Source organism: Theobroma cacao, chromosome 4 (assembly GCF_000208745.1).
Source record: "Theobroma cacao cultivar B97-61/B2 chromosome 4, Criollo_cocoa_genome_V2, whole genome shotgun sequence".
Lineage (NCBI taxonomy): Eukaryota > Viridiplantae > Streptophyta > Magnoliopsida > Malvales > Malvaceae > Theobroma > Theobroma cacao.
This window is the reverse complement of record NC_030853.1, coordinates 23391282-23410381: the sequence shown is the minus strand read 5'-3', so window position 1 is coordinate 23410381 and position 19100 is coordinate 23391282. Positions and strand designations below refer to the sequence as shown.

General features: G+C 34.1%; 2 protein-coding genes across 2 annotated transcripts in view; one reads left to right on the top strand and one right to left on the bottom strand.

Moving 5' to 3' along the window:
• LOC18602294 (dual specificity protein kinase shkC) lies at positions 165-7289 on the bottom strand. The gene is made up of 12 exons (XM_007033574.2): positions 6512-7289; positions 5911-5985; positions 5692-5796; positions 4728-4813; positions 3577-3697; positions 2839-2918; positions 2544-2606; positions 2306-2427; positions 2109-2194; positions 1638-1762; positions 1224-1355; positions 165-583 (listed from the first exon to the last, which is right to left on the bottom strand). The coding sequence occupies exons 1-12, from the start codon at positions 6929-6931 to the stop codon at positions 577-579; spliced, it is 1422 nt and encodes a 473-aa protein (XP_007033636.1). The 5' UTR covers positions 6932-7289; the 3' UTR covers positions 165-576.
• LOC18602293 (acetolactate synthase small subunit 2, chloroplastic) overlaps positions 11061-19100 on the top strand; it is a 17017-nt gene continuing 8977 nt past the window's right edge. The window contains exons 1-9 of the mRNA XM_007033572.2: positions 11061-11358; positions 12287-12500; positions 12872-12955; positions 13054-13122; positions 15395-15478; positions 15699-15851; positions 17276-17362; positions 18327-18431; positions 18505-18627. Of these exons, the coding sequence (XP_007033634.2) occupies positions 11144-11358; positions 12287-12500; positions 12872-12955; positions 13054-13122; positions 15395-15478; positions 15699-15851; positions 17276-17362; positions 18327-18431; positions 18505-18627 (1134 nt within the window). The 5' untranslated portion in view covers positions 11061-11143. The remainder of the gene's footprint in view (positions 11359-12286; positions 12501-12871; positions 12956-13053; positions 13123-15394; positions 15479-15698; positions 15852-17275; positions 17363-18326; positions 18432-18504; positions 18628-19100) is intronic.

The following is a 19100-nucleotide window of genomic DNA, read 5'->3' as shown; positions in this document are numbered from 1 at the left end:
CGAAAGAGAACCAAGAAAAACAAGCTGTACGTACGACATGTGATTTCATAAGCACATTTAAGATGCCAAAAATTTATAGTCCAAGATATATATTATTCCCATTTTACTGATTAACCGTTGCAAATGAGTCATGACCCACTCCATAAATACTCAAGCATCAAGCGTTTTAATCAAAGCCAAGATCAACTCCAAGGCCATCCAATTAGCATTATCCAGAGTGTGGTCCGTCCTTCAATTTCAATTCACTCCCAAAAGCAATTACAATTACAGTAATTCTTTTCATTTTATATATATATATATATATATATAGATTTTTTTTTTTCCATTTGCGCGCACGGTCCGTAACGTAAGCTCTTTCACACATCATACATAACAAGGAAACTGTTCCAGCTCCTTGAAAGAAGAAAGACTGAGGGAACATCACTTTTTGATTTCGACATGATTTTTGTACTCTGTTAACTCAATTATTATAACATACAACATTTAAGATGAAGCTCCAAAAAACTTGAGATTGAAACCTCTCCCTCAAAATCTTCATCTTATTTCTCTTTTTTTTGCAGGAACTGAGCCCCTCCCTTATTTCCTGCAAAGAATCACATGTAAGGCCTTAGATTTCCTCACAAACTTCAACATTTTGGAGTCCCAAGATTTGCTGGGATAACTCCACCAAAGAATCTTTAACTTATACACTAGTATGTTCTATGCATGTAAAATCCCTATTTAACTATGGATACAATGCTTTAAAACAGGATTCCATTACATTTCAGCACAACATGTTGCCTATAGCAAGGCACCAATGACCCATGGTACTTTGTTTCACTATTTTTATTCAAATGTTCTCAGAAATTGATCACATTAAACCATCACTCCTTCACTTGAGTGAATCCGTTTTTATCAGCACAAGATTTTTTATCCTTTAACATAAAACTTGCTGCTTGAGTAAATAATCGATGACACCTTACTAACAATGAATGGACAGCTAACATTTCTAGTATTATATTTCTATATTATTTATTTAATCATAAGGCATCAAATCAGAAATTCAATGTAGAACAGCCTAGAACTTTTTAAGGGGCAAAAGATAAAACTCAAGCTCAAATTAAAGGCCTTATCAAAAACTTTTGGGTATAATCATGATATACAAGGAACTTCAATGACATTTCGTTCATCTGCAACATATACAAACTACCTCTTAACAAAAAAGATTGATGATAGAAGCATACCAGGGAAGCTTGAAAGTGTCTTTCCACCACCCTTGTTTTGAGCAGTTGGCAATTATTTTGTCTAATCGTACAATAATCTCCGCAAAAATCGGCCTGACAACAGGTTCTTGATCCCAGCAGTTCTCAACCAGCCTGTTTATATATTGCAATGGTAGTAAAGCTTAGAATATTTGTACGGGCAATAGTTAATCAAGATAATTTTTAGAATGTACAGCACTTTTTTCTCCTGAGAAGAAAGACATAAAAAAAAACAGACCTGGGTTTTTCTTTTTTCAAAAAAATAAATAAATTTCAAAGGAACACAAAACACCAAACAAACACACACACACACAAATCTGACCCTGTTATTAATTCAATAAACTTGATGCTAGAAACCAAGGTAAGTCTACTTTTTATCTCGAATCCCAAACTTACTCTCTTAAGTCTGGAGGATAACTTCTTGATTTGGTCTTGAATGGTGGTCTCTTTCCTTCCAAACACATCAATTTTACAGCCTCTTCTGCAGGCTTGGGATGAAAAGGCACTACTCCTTCAATCATCTGAACCCATACAAGAACAAACAGAAAAAGTGGTTAATACCTAGTTTCAGACTAAAAAGCAGCTTTGATTTGCCTGAACAATTACTTGCCTCAACCCCATCCTAAAAAAATCCTCACATTGACTTCTCATTCTCACTCACACACTCTCATACACACAAAGCAAACTAAAAGAGGAAATGATCACAGTGTAGGACACAGGTGAGCATCTGTTTTTCTAAAAAACACAACATATTCACTATCTGAAAGATGTCAGAAAGAAAAACAAGGAGTTCAAAGGACAATTAAATTGCCTTTAGCCTTGTAACATTTGTGTCAGTCGATAACAAGTTTTTGAAAAACAATGTACCTCATATAGCATGATACCGAAAGAATATGCATCAACGCTTCGATCAAAAATCACATTTTTATAAATCTCAGGTGCCATATATATATCTACAATCAGAAAAACCAAATCATTAGTCACAGTTTTACCATAGCAGAAAGAATACAAGTATCATACTTATAATAAACATCCAACTAAAAGATTTTTGGTCACAAACTCACTCGATGGATCAACATCAGCATTTGGCTGTGCTAATTTTGCCTTGTCTGGTGATATTTTTGACAATCTTATCAAACCAAATCCAGCTACCTTCAAGTGACCACCATTATCCAGCAACACATTTCTGGCACCTTACCAAAATTTCAAACATTAAAGAACAGTACACAACAATGAGTAAATAAAAACTTCAACTTGCAATTTCTGCAACCATTATATCAACTTCTACGGTGGTTGCCTTACTTTGGCTTTAAATCACAGTGAATGATTGGATCTGGTTTACATTCATGAAGGTAATTCATTCCCCTGATATCAAGAAAATGATAGTCATTAAGTGAAGAACCAGGAGAAATAAACGACTTGAAGCAGTTCCATGCGTTACTAAATAGAGAATAATGTAGAATAGAAGAACAAGAAGCATATTCAGCACATTAACATTTGAATTTTGCATAGGTGAAAAATAGGACTTATGATGATTAAAGTGATAATACAGACAAATATTCTTAAAGTCTGATGCAAAAGAAAAAAACACACATGCCTGGCTATGTCAAGAGCAAATCTTAAAACTTTGGATGGAGATAGACGCCCTTTCCTTTGAAGGTAGCTTCCCAAGTCACCCTGAAATAAGGATCATCACAATAGTAATGTTAAAGTGGGGAGTAAAACACTAAAGACTTTCTCTAGACAAAGCAAATTACGCTGCTAGTACAATTCCTTGGTGTAGAATACCAAATACAGGAACCATGCCAGAAAAACTTATGAGTACATCCCATCTCAAGAACATCTAAAACTAAACTGAATGAAAACCACGTGCAATAAATTTGAAATATCAGAAGCTCTAATATAGATATGCAGGAGAAAGAAATCGAAGTTGTATTCATTAATGACTGAAGATGGTTGTGGGGTTAAGTCCATTAATTAGGAAACACCACTTCAGGCAATGAATAAGTCTTTATTCCTTGTTTCTCCAGACATTGAATGCATATTGATCATGGCTGCAAAATGCACATACATGCTAATCCTCCTACCTAGTGTCAATTGTTTGGCTCATGCATATGGGAAAAAAATTATTAGGCCCTATGGGGAAATCTTCATTCTCTAGTCATCCCACTTTTCTTCTTTTCTCTCTAAATGAACAAACAATGTGTTTATCTTCTATCATAATTAAATATAAAAGCATGCCTATACATATAAAATAGACAAATTGAAAGAACAAAAACACAGACAGGATAGTCAAGGGGCAGGCAGGAAGACAAAGGGAGAGAGACGTGCTTACTTTAGAATGATACTCTGAAACAATCATCATGGGAATATTTTGTGTAACAGCTCCGACAAATTGAACCACATTAGGATGTCGAACTTTTTCTAGTAAAGTTAGCTCATGCTTGAAAGCATTTCTGTTAAGGGAAGAGATATGAATATAGTTTTGTGTTAGAGCTCTGCAACAAAGTTGGTAAACAATAACATCCCATCATCCCTTTAACAAGAATTGCAATAAAACATGCAGCTATTATGAAACAAGAAATATATGGTAACCAAGTGAGCTACACTCTGTAAAAGTTGAGACGATAAAATCATTTACTTAGCCATGTAACCTCAAAATTTGTATCAAATGCAATTCAACACATCATTTGGTGCCATTATACCAGATAACAAATGATTGAAGGAACTCAGAGGCATTCCCTAATCAAACTAACAGAACATGCTGATATGAATGAATGTAGGTGCAAACTCGTTAAAAATTAAACCAAAATTTTACATATCAATCATTCTAGTGTCCACTGCAGCACAAGGCCACTTTGAAAGTTGCTTTGTACCAGCTTTGTGCAGTACTAATTATCAAGACTAGAGTTATATCCTGGCCATTTTTGCTCCCATACATATCCCTTAGTTTCTACTTGTTTGAAATTTAGACTGCAGAACTCATATCTGCTGATAATAAGAAAATTAGCAAACTATACTCTGTTTCTTTCCCCGTTCTTGGACTATGCACAAGAATGAACACTCTTGTTAAATGCAGTCACAAGCCATTCGAGTTGTGTCAAAAGCAAATCAGAAAAAGAAGTACAACAGAAAAAGAAGAAGGATAGCTGGTGCGGAGGGGGTCAACATTTTGAAAAAATTTATGTACAAACTTATTAGCATAGGCCACAAAGGCAGATAAAGCAGTGGCAAAAAATGATACGAGTGGTAATAGACATCAAAATGATAAGAAACAAACAAATTGTATTGCTGTAAGAACATCTAGATGAGAATCAGCATATGGCATGAGAGACACTTTGAATTCCAAGCAACTGTAAGAAGTCAAGGCAATGTGCAAAGTAACATCATAAGTGTAAATGACTGATGTCAGACCGGAAAGTAAATGTCTATTTTCATTGACATGAGTCAAGCACATATCCAAAAGAAAACAAGGTAAGTGCATACATGGTCTCAGGGTCTGAATAGCTGTCCTTATCTAGTATCTTTACAGCAACCTTTGTGCCATTCCATCTTGCCACTTGATATGATCCCTGGCAAGTGATTTATGAAACGTTAAGAATCCATCCATGAAAAGCACAAAACAAGAAAGAAGAGAAAAGAAGAAAGAGAATCATGTAGCCCTTCTACTCTTTCAAACATGAGACAATAAATATAAATTCATAAAGATGCACATCTGCGCATCAACCACAAAGGCAATGACTATGATTGCCTACACCATGGTCAAGGGTATACCAAAAGTTTGCTCAAAGGAGCAACAGTTTTGTCAATCCTTGAGGGGGATTATGCAGAGTTAATTTATTTCTTCTTGGAAAAATATGAAGGAGATTCACCATTTCATAATATGATTGACAAGTTTCAACTTGTGCAGCAAAAGCAAAGAAAAGCTTTAACCTTTAAAACAACATGTCATCATTGATATTTGGGAGGACATTCTTAAACAAGTTTAAGAAACATGTCTTTCTCAGAAATCTAAAACGTGTTACCACCACAAATATAAGACAACGGCTTGTTTTTACAAATAACTGACTATGCAAAGACCAAAAGAAAATGTTGGATGCATATGGCATCCAAACTAATGCCAAATGAGCCACTATTAACACCTAAAAAAGCCATTAAAAATGCCTACCAATCTGTCAACACTTTAATGCTTTTATAAAAATTGTAGCATGCCCAGTAATCTTTCATCAATTGTAACAATTTCCCACAAGAATTATCATGACTCTTGAAAGTGGAACTGGACTGAAAAGGGAACCAGATCTGGTAAAAGAAGCCTAGACTAATCATTTCACAGTGGAATGAATGAAATGCAGAATACTATCTGCAAATCAACCTAATCACCTTTCAGACTGGACCATACATGAGCTTCCAAAAACATCAATCCAATAAAAGGAAGTGAAGAGAACCAAACCTTTGTTATACCATCGGACTTCCGAACTTGAAGCTCCAATGGATTAAGCTCATACTCTGGAACCTCTCGAGGGTTAGCAACTGTCATTGGCGTTTTCCTGGTTTTCTAATATCATGGCCAATACGTAAATATCAATCTTCATTCAGGCATAAATCATCATTCACAAACAGAGATGATGCATAGATGGAAGAAGAAAAGGAAGAAAAGTTAATATCGTACAGGAACTTTGGCTCCACGAGCCTTTAAAATATTATACACATCTACATTTCCATAAAACTTTGCATCAGCAGCTGCCTGCCCATATAAAAAGAACTTCATTAGCATTGCTAAACATGCATCCATATCATCATGAATTAAAGTACTTTTGATAAGTATTCTGCCATATGAAGTGTTACGGAGCAACTTAAAATTCAATTTGGGGCCATTAGCAACGCTTATAACTATGCACATTTGTCTACCTCCTTTTCTCCTTAACCTTTTGTCCTAATTTGCCAAATCCAAGCACCAGATAATGTACCAACCCCACAAGATCCCAATTTCATATACCAGAATCCCACAAATCATTTAAAGCTAAATAGCTGAAATATCAAAACGAAATCTAATTGCACATTTTTAAATCTCATTGTCCAAAATCAATACAATAGATTTATCCCAATTCAACAAACCAACTAATAAAGACCATTAATCAAAATCAAAACAATTAGTTTAATATGAAATCTGTAATCAAATCCCACCTTTCCGAAGAATTCAAACAATTGAGGGATTAAAAATTAACAAAACAAAGAAGTGAAAAAATTTGAAAAGGAAAAAAGAAATGTACCGTGCTACCCCAACGATCACGGGCATCAATGTTAGCCTTCCTAGTAAGAAGAAGCTTAACAACCTCAACATGACCCTCACAAGCAGCAATATGCAAAGCAGTACGGCCATCCAAATCAATGCTATTAACATCAATGCCTTCATTCAACAAATCCTCCACTCCTTTCACATCCCCTCTACACGCCATGAACAGCAGCTGCATGGTCGAGTCCAGGTTCTCCGGCACCGTCAGCTCATCACTGACGGGACTCCTCCTAATGGGGTCAAGCGACGACTGCCGACCGAAGCTGAACCGCAGATTGTTCTTCCGCGGGTCGAGCGACGATTGCCTCGTGAATTGGCGGCTGAAAGTCCGTTTTAACGACCCAGTTGAGAATTGGCGGGATATTCCCCGTTTAAGCTGCGCTGCTAAGTTTTCCATGGTGGTTCCTTGTGGTACAAGCAAAAGGGAAATCCGGGCAATCAGGTGAAAAAAATTGGAATCGCAAGATTACATGATCATCAAGGAACTATGACATGTAAGGTTTTGGCTTCGACAGATCGAGAGCGAAAAGGGAAAGGAGGAGAAGGTTAAGCTCAGGCTCTCGATATCGAACCGCGGAAGGAAAAGGAAAGAGAAGATGATGATGATGATGAAGTGAAGGCGAAGGAGGAGAAAGGATTTGAGATCCGAGCGAAGCGCATGGGAATGGAGAAAAATGAGGAAAAATGGTAGAATTTGGCTTTTTGACAACAAAGCCCTTTTTTTTCTCTTCGCCCTCTTTCAACCGAATGCAGCGAAAATGGCGTTCATGCGGAAATAAATTTATACTGCAATTTGGACGTATAAAACGCGCTACAGCCTACAGCCTACAGCCTGTAGACCCTACACCCTAAATCCGACTTTACTTATTATCAATTTTAATTATATTTTCCTTTTTCAAATTTTCATTCCGCTTTGCTATTTTTTTCATATTTAATCTTGTCCTTAACTTTGGATCCTAAATAAATCGGTACCAAGCTTTTATAATGTTGTTAGATAGATGGTCAAGTTTAAAGTATTTACTAGGTATCTTTATCATGAATCTCTTATCACTAAAAATATAATGAATTGAGATAAATACAGATTAATTCTCTTTCATAGGTGAAATAATGTATTTTAATAAAAATTACTTCATTTAGGAAGTCTATTTTTTAAATTAAAACTATAAATTCGTAACATCTCATTTACGTAATAAAAGCTTAAAAGTTAAGCTTTTTCTTTTTGCCGACCTCAATCACTTTTGCTTGGTAATTAACTTTGTTTTACATGCTGACAGAGTTGATGCGCCCCACAACTACAAAATACAAGTCTGCCTTCAATTTGTTGCCACGTGGAAAATGAGGGATATGGTGGGGTTCATCTGACAAGGCAAGGGAACCACCACAATTGACTTGCGCAAAAATCCATTGGCTGCTGTCGGATTCATGGGGATTGGAGCCAATATGTGGATTTCCCCTTTTACCCGCCATGCCTTGAGACCATCCCTCTATTTAATACCCAACCAAATAATGAGAATCTTATCTTTTAATTCTGCTCATAATCTGAATCAGTTTACTCTCAGATTTGTCTGATTAAGGAAAGGTTAATGCTACTACTTAAAAAAGAAATAGCTTGATTAAGGGAGATTAACTTCTTTATCCACACTACCATCATTAACTTCTTGTGAAGTATGATTGACTTGACTAGGTCAACCAAGTCATTATGGAGATGATGTTGCACTAATTTGGGGTTTAAGTTAGAGTAGAGTGCGATTAGGGCAAGTGATATTTATTGTCAATGTGACAACTTGTGATGAAGCTATGGGAACCTGTCACTTCACCAGTTGACTGCAAAATTGACTCCTCTGAAAGGGTTCCTATAATGGTAAAAATACAACTGGCAGTGCTACTCTTCTAGCCTTCAATGCTAGGGGAAGCATCAGGCGATTCCGTCGACCTCGGCTGTGGAGGATGGCACAACCGATCAAGTTGACCGAGGTGGTGGAATCGACTGCCACCGACCGAGCCAAAGCAGAAGCCCATTAAACCATGACCGACTATGGTCGGTTAATTCTAACAATTGAAAAAGTAAATTTGACATAACAAACATGGTGGTGACGGACATCCTCTCAAAGCTTTCACTTGAATCCTGGCATGTTTCAGTTGTGTTTGTAAACCTTGATCTTCTTCTCTCTAAACGTTTGATTTCATTAGTAAACAATAAACATCACCAAATAACTTCAAAAATAATAACCTTAATCTTCTTCTCAAAGGTTGTCATAGCATCACCCTTAATGACATTCATTATTTCTTAACACTTTCAACAAAAAAAGAGAAAAACATTTTAGTAGCAGAGAACATTTACAATTCACTTACCCACTTTTAAGAATGATTGCTATACCCTTGTAGTTTCATGTCCTTGTAATGGATATCATGGAATAAGCTTAGTTGAAACTCTTGTGAGTGTCGTGAATAGTTTTCAAAGCAAAGAGTGAAGGGATGATCAAAAAGAGGATGTTAAACAAAGGTTAGAACTTAGCCTCTCACTTTATAAGGGTCAGTTATTTGATTAATATTTGGAAAAAGGATTCCCCATCGATGATCGAACCGATTAACCTTTCAAATCGTCACGATTAATATACTCTTCAATTGGAGTCGATTGACCAAACATTGTTCAACAGAAATCATCGAAAACTGTTAGTTGGATGGATGGTTTCAACCGCCTATATGCTCAACCCTATTGAATGCTATTAATGGGAATGTAAATTTTGAGGGTGAAATATATATAAATGTGGCCAAACTCATTATACATTGATTTATTCCAAATACATTGTATCATCTATTTAATGTTAGTTTTTTTTTATAAGAAAAAAAATTGAGACTTAACAGTTTGAATAAAATTTTTATGTGTTTATTATTGAATAAAATATTCAAGGATAATAATGTTTAATGAAAAATGTTATACGACTTATTATAAATAGATATGATTAAATTAAGTTGAAAGACAAAAACTATCTTGATATGACCAGACGAATATCGAATATCGAATATCAAATAGGTTTAAATTCGGTGAAATCTAAAGATTCCATATTCTTTTTCTTAAACCCAGCAGAAATTGAAGTGCAGACAATGAGCAAAAGGAGGAACAATCACATGCATAGAAAGACAAGAAGAGAGTGTGCAAGGATAAGCCCATAAAGCAAAAGTGCTTTAGGAATTAGGATCTTATTTTGGATCACCCTTTTGGGTCCTAGGATTGAGCGGAATACGAATCCAAAACCAGAATCTACCCAAATTTTAATTAGCTAATAACATTTTATAATGTTATTAGCTAAATTTATTTATTTTTATAAATTTGATTAAACTATTCTAATAACATTAATGGCAAACTGGCATAGAGATGGCTGTTCTATTTAGGGCTCATGTGATTGCGTTTGCCGTGTTAAAAAATGATTTTGGTTCCAACATATTTTTAAGATTACCAAAAACACTTTTGAGTATCAAATTATCAAAATATTCATTTACATATTTTTTTTTGAATTACAAAATTATTTCTTTAATTATGTAAATTTTTGAATTTAAAATAAAATTTCAGTGCATTTTAAAAAATAATAATAATATAGTGAGAATTTAACTATTTAATTTCTAATTTGAATCCATTTTAAATTTTTAATGTATATGTTTAAAATTAAATTTTACAAAAATAGTTGTTTACACATCTTAAATAATTATTAAAACTATAAAATAATGACTCAATCTGCCTAAATGGGACGCATAATAATAACGGACAAATATCCCAGACTTTAATGGAAATTTCACTTTCAAGCCGAAAGGATGGACAAAAAAGGGATTCGCCCAGCTCCTGCCGACTGTGAAGAAAGTTTATAATTAGTGCCATACTTGGTTCAAGTTTTAAAAATTTTTTATTTCTGAAATAAAAAAAAGTTAAAGATTTAGGTTTGATTAACGTACAAATTTGGTCAAGTTGAAATGAGTAAAATGTAGATACACATCTAATTAAATTTAAAATTTCAATTAAATTATTACAAAATCATTTTTTTAAGAATAAAATTTACTTATATATAGAATAAAAAACAAAAAGCATAATAAACATTTAATTTTATTTTGAATCAAATAAAATCTTATAATTAATAATTGATTTAGTCAAAATATTATTTATTATTTTATATCATATTTATAAAAAATATTTTTAATGAAAATAATTTGATAAATTAAAATTCTTATATGTACTATTTAAAAATTAGATAAATCTTATTCATATTAATCATAAAAACGTTTGAAAATGAAAATTTAGAAATATAATGAATAAATATTACTATTTCATCAATTAAAATATTTTTCAATATTCGTACTATTATATGTATATTATTGATTATAGAGATAGATAAATATTTTAGGATCCAATAAATAATTGTTTCTCAGAAAAAGTTTTAGTTTATTGTACATTCCCGTTTTGCCCATTTGCAACGGTTTGTTCATGTTCTAAAAAAGGAAATATGAAAAAAACTAAAAAAATCAAAACGCAGCCGTAGGTAGCATTTCCGTTTTGGTATTTCCTAACGATCTTTGCTCTGACAACAGCCTCATATCGTGTAGTTTCCACTGTTCTCTCATGGCGGCTCTCTCGACTCCCCACCTTCCAATCCACTGCTCAAAGCCTGAGTCAGACTCTGCTTGGAAAGCCATTTGTTTCCCAGCAAGGATAGGAAGATCCATCAGCCATGTTCCCAGGAAACTGGTGCTCTCTCCGAGGAGTGTCGACAAAAAGATCTCTAACAACACGTTCTCTGCCAACGGCCCTGTTCCTTCTACTCCAACTCGATCAAAGTTTGTTATCTAATCCACTGTTTTCTATATTGGCTTTTGATTTCATTGTTAATCTTGGTTTCCCCCACCAGTCTTCAATTTTATTGTTCTTTCCTAGTTACTATTTATATATAATTGCTGGCTTTGGTTTCGTCTCTTTCGTTTTGATTGTTACTTTTGCTACTTGCGTTTTGTTTCAAGAAGCAACAAGCAAAAAGTATGGTTTGGATAAATAAGGAATACCGATATTTGAAATTATTAAAAGTTTAAAACTACTTAAATTTTACTAATCAAAATGCATAATGATACTTCTTATCATATGGAACAACTATGCTAAAATACTTGTCACATTTTTATTATTTGCTTATTGTGAATCAAATATGATTTAATTTTTATCATTTGCTGTGGTTTTTCTTTATTTTGCAAACTTTGAGGAAGCAAAGTAACAACCAGATGGAGCCTTAATGTTCAGTTAGATTTTACATTTTGCTGTAAGTTGGTGATCAAGGCAGTGAGATGTTCAAAAGTGTTTGGGTATACTCTTTCTTAGGGACAGATTGTCCTTGTTCATGCATTAGATTGTGTACCTTATTTTTGTAGATAATGCGGGTAGGGCACAAAGCTTTGCCAGTCATGTGGTAATGTTCAGTGTATTGGATTATAGTTTGGATTTTATGATTTAAAAGGAGTATTGTTGTTTTTTTCTTCTATGGATGAATATGAACACTTAAACACTGAAAGTCCATTTCTGCACTAAACTGCTGCTGGGTAGAATTCTGGATGTACTTCAATGTATTTCTCATGGTATTCTATCTGTTACTAGTTGAAGGTTCTTTTCAACAATGTGATCATTACTGGTTATTCTTTTGGGAGCAACATTGCGTTAGTATGCTTTGTTTCAATATGCTTATAACTGATGTCTTCCTTTTGCTTTCTGTGATGAATCAAGGGTGAGACGACACACAATTTCAGTGTTTGTTGGTGATGAAAGTGGAATGATTAATAGGATTGCTGGAGTTTTTGCAAGGAGAGGATACAACATTGAGTCCCTGGCAGTTGGTTTGAACAAAGATAAGGCACTCTTCACCATAGTTGTCTCTGGTACTGAAAGAGTGCTCCAACAAGTTGTAGAGCAGTTACAAAAGCTTGTGAATGTTTGGAAGGTACAATAGTAACCTGAACTCTTTATTTTATATGAATTTTTGGCTTTATTAGGCATGATCTTATCTTCTAGAGAGAGAGGTGATAGTTTTTGTTTGACTGTGAACCTCTTTATTCAATAATTTTCCGGTGTTTATGTCTGGTAGCGCTTATTATTGCTGGTAAAAAGATTTAAAATTGTAAATATCCAATTTCAAGATTGTCCATTAGATCTCTTAAAAAAGTAGATGACATTCTTAAGTAGTACCCTGTAGTCTCATTTTTTTGCCATTTATTATTAGATGGCTGTACCTTTCTATTTCCAATTAGTTCTGTCTGCCTCCTTTTCCCCTTTCTGTCTGCCTCAAATTGCTTCTTTTAATCTGATGAACAGGTTGAAGATCTGTCAAATGAGCCCCAGGTCGAACGTGAGCTAATGCTTATAAAAGTGAATGCAGATCCTAAGTTTGGAGCTGAGGTAGATCTTGCTGCGATTTTTAGAGTGTTAAGAAATCCTCTGAATTCTGTTTTTGTCCATTACTTCTTTTGGTTTGCTAATCTTTTCTTGCTTACCAGATCAAGTGGTTAGTGGACATCTTCAGGGCAAGGATTGTGGATATCTCAGAACGCTCACTCACAATTGAGGTCATGAATGGCAGACATAAACTTGCACATGCCCCTTCTTTTCCCTTGCTTCTCCTCTTGTTGCTATGAACCTCAAATATGCATCTAGGAGAAGATGAATTTGAAAAGTCTACATTTGTTATTATGATGTCTGGTAGGGATTATATGATTGTGAGAGTGACTAGATTATCCTATTGTTGTTTCAGTTTTTGATACTTGCTTAAAGATGAGTTTCTGTGCAAATGCATCTTGACTGAGAATGAACAATTTTTAGTAGCTACGGTGTTGGAAGTAATAGTATCTAAATTATAGCAGATAATGGTCAATGGTTTTTGAATCTAGTTAAAGAAACCTCCCCATCCTATTTCTATTTGGAGTTTTAAGCTTATCTTTCGGACAATGTAGAAGCATTTTTTATGGAGTAAATAATTGTTTCTACTGAGTAAAACTTTTTGTTCTGAGGTTGATTTAAGTCCATTACATAATATTTTTCCAGACCCCTATTTTTTTTAAACAATTATCAAATTGGAAATGTTGTGTTAGAGTTAAAAAGCAAGACGATAAACATTTGAGACGTTTCTTTGAGTTTTTTCTGATTTTGATAAAAAGATATATTTAGAAATAAGAGTATAAAAAAACTTTTTGGAACAGGGTATATAACATTTATGGGAATGTGATACCTTGGAAACTAGAAAGTATTTCCAGAATTTATTGGGAGGTAGTCAACTGGCTATTTATTTGGCTAGCTTGAGGATTGAGGCAATGTTTAGGCATACTGCTATGTAAATTCAGCTATTTCATGCTGGAGCATTTCAAGGTTGTGTTTGAGAAACTGAAACCATTGTTGCATGCCATTAGTTTGATTTTCTGTCAGGGAAAGAAATATCATTCACATTTGCAAACAACTTTCAAATTTTTTGGTTTTTCTAATATGCTATGCAAGAAAAGTTTGAGGTGCTGGTGCCAAGGATTGATGCATGCAACAAGAGAAGGCGGCTTGCTTTTTTTATTGTTGGTGGGGCAGTTGTTGCATAGAAGTGGAGCTTGTGTTTGGTTTGAGGGAAAGAGCTAGGAAAGAAAGGGGTTGGAAGGAAAATGGTTTTTTCTTCTACTTTTTCCTTTGTTTGGTAGGACAAGAGGGAAGGAAAATGGTTGGAAATGAGAAATGTATATTGGGCCAACAAAATGAGCAAAGATGTGTCTGTTGGTATTTTCCTGTGTCAGATATAAAACAGATCGTGTTGTGCTGATGAGGGTACTCCCGAATTTCCAGCCAGTCTGAGCAACATGGACTAAGTTGTGACTGAGTTTTATATGCCAAAGGAATTATGGTTTTCCTTTTTATGACTTAGTTTATATGCCAAATGGATTATGGTTTTCCTTTTTATTCCAACTTAGGCTTGAAAAGGGAGTTGATCTTCAGGTCCAGAATCCTTTTCACTTGAGTTTTGTATTTTCAAATTGGGTTTAACAAATGATTATTACTTAGTCTGACCAAAAATGGAAAAGGATTGTGTCTTGGGCACCTGCCTAGTTGGTGATTATGCACATTCCAACTTCAATTATGGGTTTGAGGTTGTCAAGAAAAAGGTTTTTAATCATTTTCGGATGAAACCTAGAATTAATAAACTAGTTAAAAATAAATTTGATAAAATAAAAGACCGTAAAAGAAGAAGATTTTCATTTCTTTAACCAAAGGAAAAAGAAAAGAAGTCTTATTTATACAAGGTATTGTACTTATATACTTTTCCTGACATATTTACTAGACATATCCACATATCATTATTCTACTTCTGAACTCTTTTTAGCCTGCTCTGCAACTCCAGAATTTTCAGCAAAAGGTGAGTCATCTGTATCAGCGCTTGAGTCCTTGAAACTTTGTTGCCATTCTTCTTGGATTTATGTCTGAACATTTCTATTAAGAGATAAAGTCAAATGGAGATTGTTGAACATGTTGGAAGTGCTGAGGTCATTGAGCTGAACTAAATTATATCAAACAGAAAATTATAAGATGGTGAATGAATTAAAGTGCTAATTTTCTAACAAGTTTAAATATGAAAACTGAAAAGTTATAATAAGCATATCACATCAGAGCGTAAAAGAAATGTGTTCATTCTTCAACCTGTTGAGCTAAGCTGTCCTGGTTATTCCTAGAGCCTACTTATGGAACCTTATGATTGAGCATTGTTCTTTTTTGTTTTTAGTTTTCATTTTTTTCTGGGGCGGGGGTTAAGGGATACTGATGTGTTCTTGAATGTTATCTCATAAGTTACTTATTATGTGGTTAAACCAGGTAACAGGAGATCCGGGGAAGATGGTTGCTGTTCAAAGAAATTTAAGCAAGTTTGGGATCAAAGAAATTGCTAGAACAGGAAAGGTAATGATCTTTCCTTTAAATTACGTGGTGACAATTTTCTAATTGTTACTATTTTTCACTAGTCTTTAAAAGCTTTTAAACATGCTTGTCATGTTACCGATCTTAATCGGCATGTAATTGGTGTGTGGTTTGGTAGCTTCTTTAACTTTCCACCAATCAACTTCATTTGTTAGTTGAAGGCTATTTATGTGTAAACGTTTTGTCCTCTTTTTCCTAGTAGATTGCCCTGAGAAGGGAAAAGATGGGTGCATCTGCTCCATTCTGGCGATTTTCAGCTGCTTCATATCCAGATCTTCAAGAAACAGTGGCTGTTAATGCTCTTGCTGGGGCCAGAGTTAGACCAGTAATCAGTGAGGCTGATGTTTCTGGAGGGGTAAGCATTTCTCTCAGCTTTCAGTTCAATTTTTCCTTGCTAAGTATATATTTTAATTTCTTTGTATGTGGAAGATGCTGTATCTACGGTTAGTGTATTAGTAATAGTGTTTATCCATCATCCTTTTGTGACTGTAAGTTTTAAAGACAGGTATAAAATCAAACTAGGGCCTGTAGATTGCACCATATAGGATTATAGTAGAAATGGACATCCTTATTTTTTGATAATACCATTATAATCATTCAGTTGGTTAAGTACATTATGAAATCCTTGATATTTTTTTTTTAAACTCATGGGTTACAATAAATTAATGATTGATGTTTCTTTGCTCTATATGATATGTCTTAATTACTGGACAATTTTACTTGCAGCTTATGTACATCCAAGTTTCTGTCCTGCAAAATAGGGGTGATGAATAACCAAAAGAGTCAATGCACCCAAAAATGGAGTATAAAGAAACTTTAAAGCATTTACTTGCTTTTTCACACATGCATACAACATGCGCATGATATGCATGTACACAAAACTCAGAAGTAACTCTTTTGCTTTTGCTTTTGGGATTTTTTTTTCCTGATTGAAACATTTGAAGCTGAGGTCATTGGATTTCACCTTTGGTTAAAAACTCATATTAAAATGATGTATATCTTGTGACATGCTCTATTATGTTGTGAGGATCTTACAGGATGGCCTTTATACGGTAGTTTTTGCTAAATACTACCCTGCTGTTTTTCTATTAAGCCTAGTTGACTAGCATATTGAGACTTGATGCACCTAGTCATGTTCCAAAAAATTTTTAATATGTTATTAAAGTTTGCTCTTGAACCTGCAAAGTGCTTGGGAAAATATTGATTGAAAAAATAAGCACATGAAAATAAATTGTGGTGGAAAGGTATGAATTTAATTAGCTTACTTACTTGCCAGGTCAGAAGGAATGCCATATAGATATGTGCATTTATTATACACTTGTTTTAGTGAATTCATTTTGGTACTTGGACTTCTAAGGATGTGTTACCAGTTATCACCTATTGGCACTCTTGATCAGACATTGTTATGTTCATATTTTTGTACCTTGTATTTTTGTGTTTTTGGTTTTTCTTGATTGTTGTTCATTTGCCATTATGAACTATTTTATCATTGTGTGGTGTTGGATTCACATGGCTACTCAAATGTTTATAGTAATTGCTGCTTGTTACAGGCTACAGCAGCAGAGTCTCTAGTAATGTGTGTATGCATACTTCTTGTCTTGTTTGCCTTGTCAATAGTTACACCCTTGTTTAACACTGTATATTTCTTTTTTGACATGTTCTTCACTTGTTTATTGATGCTTCCAACTTTGACCTTGTGTTCTCTATCCTTATATACCACTTCAATTGTGTACAATTTCTGCTCTAAAATCTATAGTTTGTGTTTGTCTGCTCATGCAGGGTGATGTTTACCCGGTGGAGCCGCCTGATGGTTTCATGATCAATCAAGTTCTTGATGCTCATTGGGGTGTTGTCAATGATGAAGATGTAAGAATGCTTATTTGTGGTTGAATGTCTCTCTGTCTCTCTCTATGACACACACACAGTCATGGTCCTTAGTTTCTGCTTACTGTTAATTATACATGAGCGAGCAACCAGATTCATTACTTCTGACAGTGTTGCAGTGCATCTTGGAGTTTTGTTGAGTGTCAGTTTTGACTTTTTGGCTTTCAAAATTATATTTCTTGTTCTAGAACACACTGGGGTCTATGTTCCGAGGGGCATTATAGTGGAAAAAGGAGCTAGTGTAGTAGGAAGTGACCTATCTAGGAGTTATGGGAGTCCTATCCTTGTAAGTGACCTTGTATTCAGCTTCTTTGTGGCTTTTGAGCTTCCTCTGAATGCATAATCATGTTGCATTTTGGTAAGTTAATACTTGGGACTTGATAGCAGGAACTAAGAAAATATGGTTCATGCTTGTTAGGTATGAAGTTTGTACACTACCTCATCCTTCATGCTGAAGATGAGTCATCTCCTGGAACTTCTGATGTCTCCTGAGTGAAAATAATAGTGCTTGTTGGCAATATTTTCAATAAAAGCATACGTAGTCTTACTGCTGCTTAATTTTAATATGCTTTGTGTTTGCGAGGAACCTTACTTTTAAAGAAATACAAGTCTCCGACGTTGTTATCACTCTCAGTTGCTCTACTCAGAACTTAGTTATTTTATTCCAGTAGGAAACTCAACAGTTTTGATTGATATCTGAATGGACAACGCTGATCTGGTAAAACAAGAAAAGAATTTAGAAGAGATTTAAAGCTTTCTATGACCAGATATAAGTTTATGTGAAATTGAATTTTAGTAGACTTTACAAGTTCCAAAGTCTGAGCTTGTTGTTGCTGAGTTCGCGTTTATACATGAGTCACAATTTCTTCTCCTTACTAAAAAATATCTTAGTGATGGGGTAGTGTATTTTAGTATAAAAATTAATATTTGTGCAAATATTTTTCAGACAAGTGGATTCCAATCTCACACTTTATCCATGCTTGTAAATGACTCTCCTGGAGTTCTAAACATTGTTACAGGGGTTTTTGCTCGAAGAGGCTATAATATTCAGGTAAGTTTGCTCTTATTATTTCTCTTCTCTTCTCAGGGTTTTTTGTCTTCTGAAATGTCTTTCCTATCTTCAGAGTTTGGCTGTTGGGCACGCAGAAACTGAGGGGCTCTCCCGCATTACAACTGTTGTCCCAGGTACAGATGAATCAATTAGCAAGTTGGTGCAGCAACTCTATAAGCTCGTAGATCTGCATGAGGTGAGAATATTTTTTGGAAAGATAATTGAGTATAATTTGCTAGTGGAATTACATGTAAATTGTTCTATGGGCTTTGGCAAATTGTTTTGTTGGGTAATGAATAAATAGCCTAAGAAAGGTATTTAGGGCAAGTTTGGTTCGCGGAATAAATAGGAATAGAATAGAATAGAATAAGTGTTATGTAATTTGGTATGATGAATAAAATAGAGTAAAAATAATTATTATGATTTATTATAGTGTTTGGTTGGTAACAATAACTTTAGAATAAGAAAGGAATAAAAAATAAAAAGATACAAATATTTTTTATTATATATATAATTATTTTATTTTTAAATATTAATAATTTATAATTAATTAAAATATTAATAATTAAACTATACTAAAATATTGATATTTAAATTAATAAATTTAATTATTAATAATTATAATTAATAAATTTTATTTATATTTAAATTTATTATGATTAAAATATT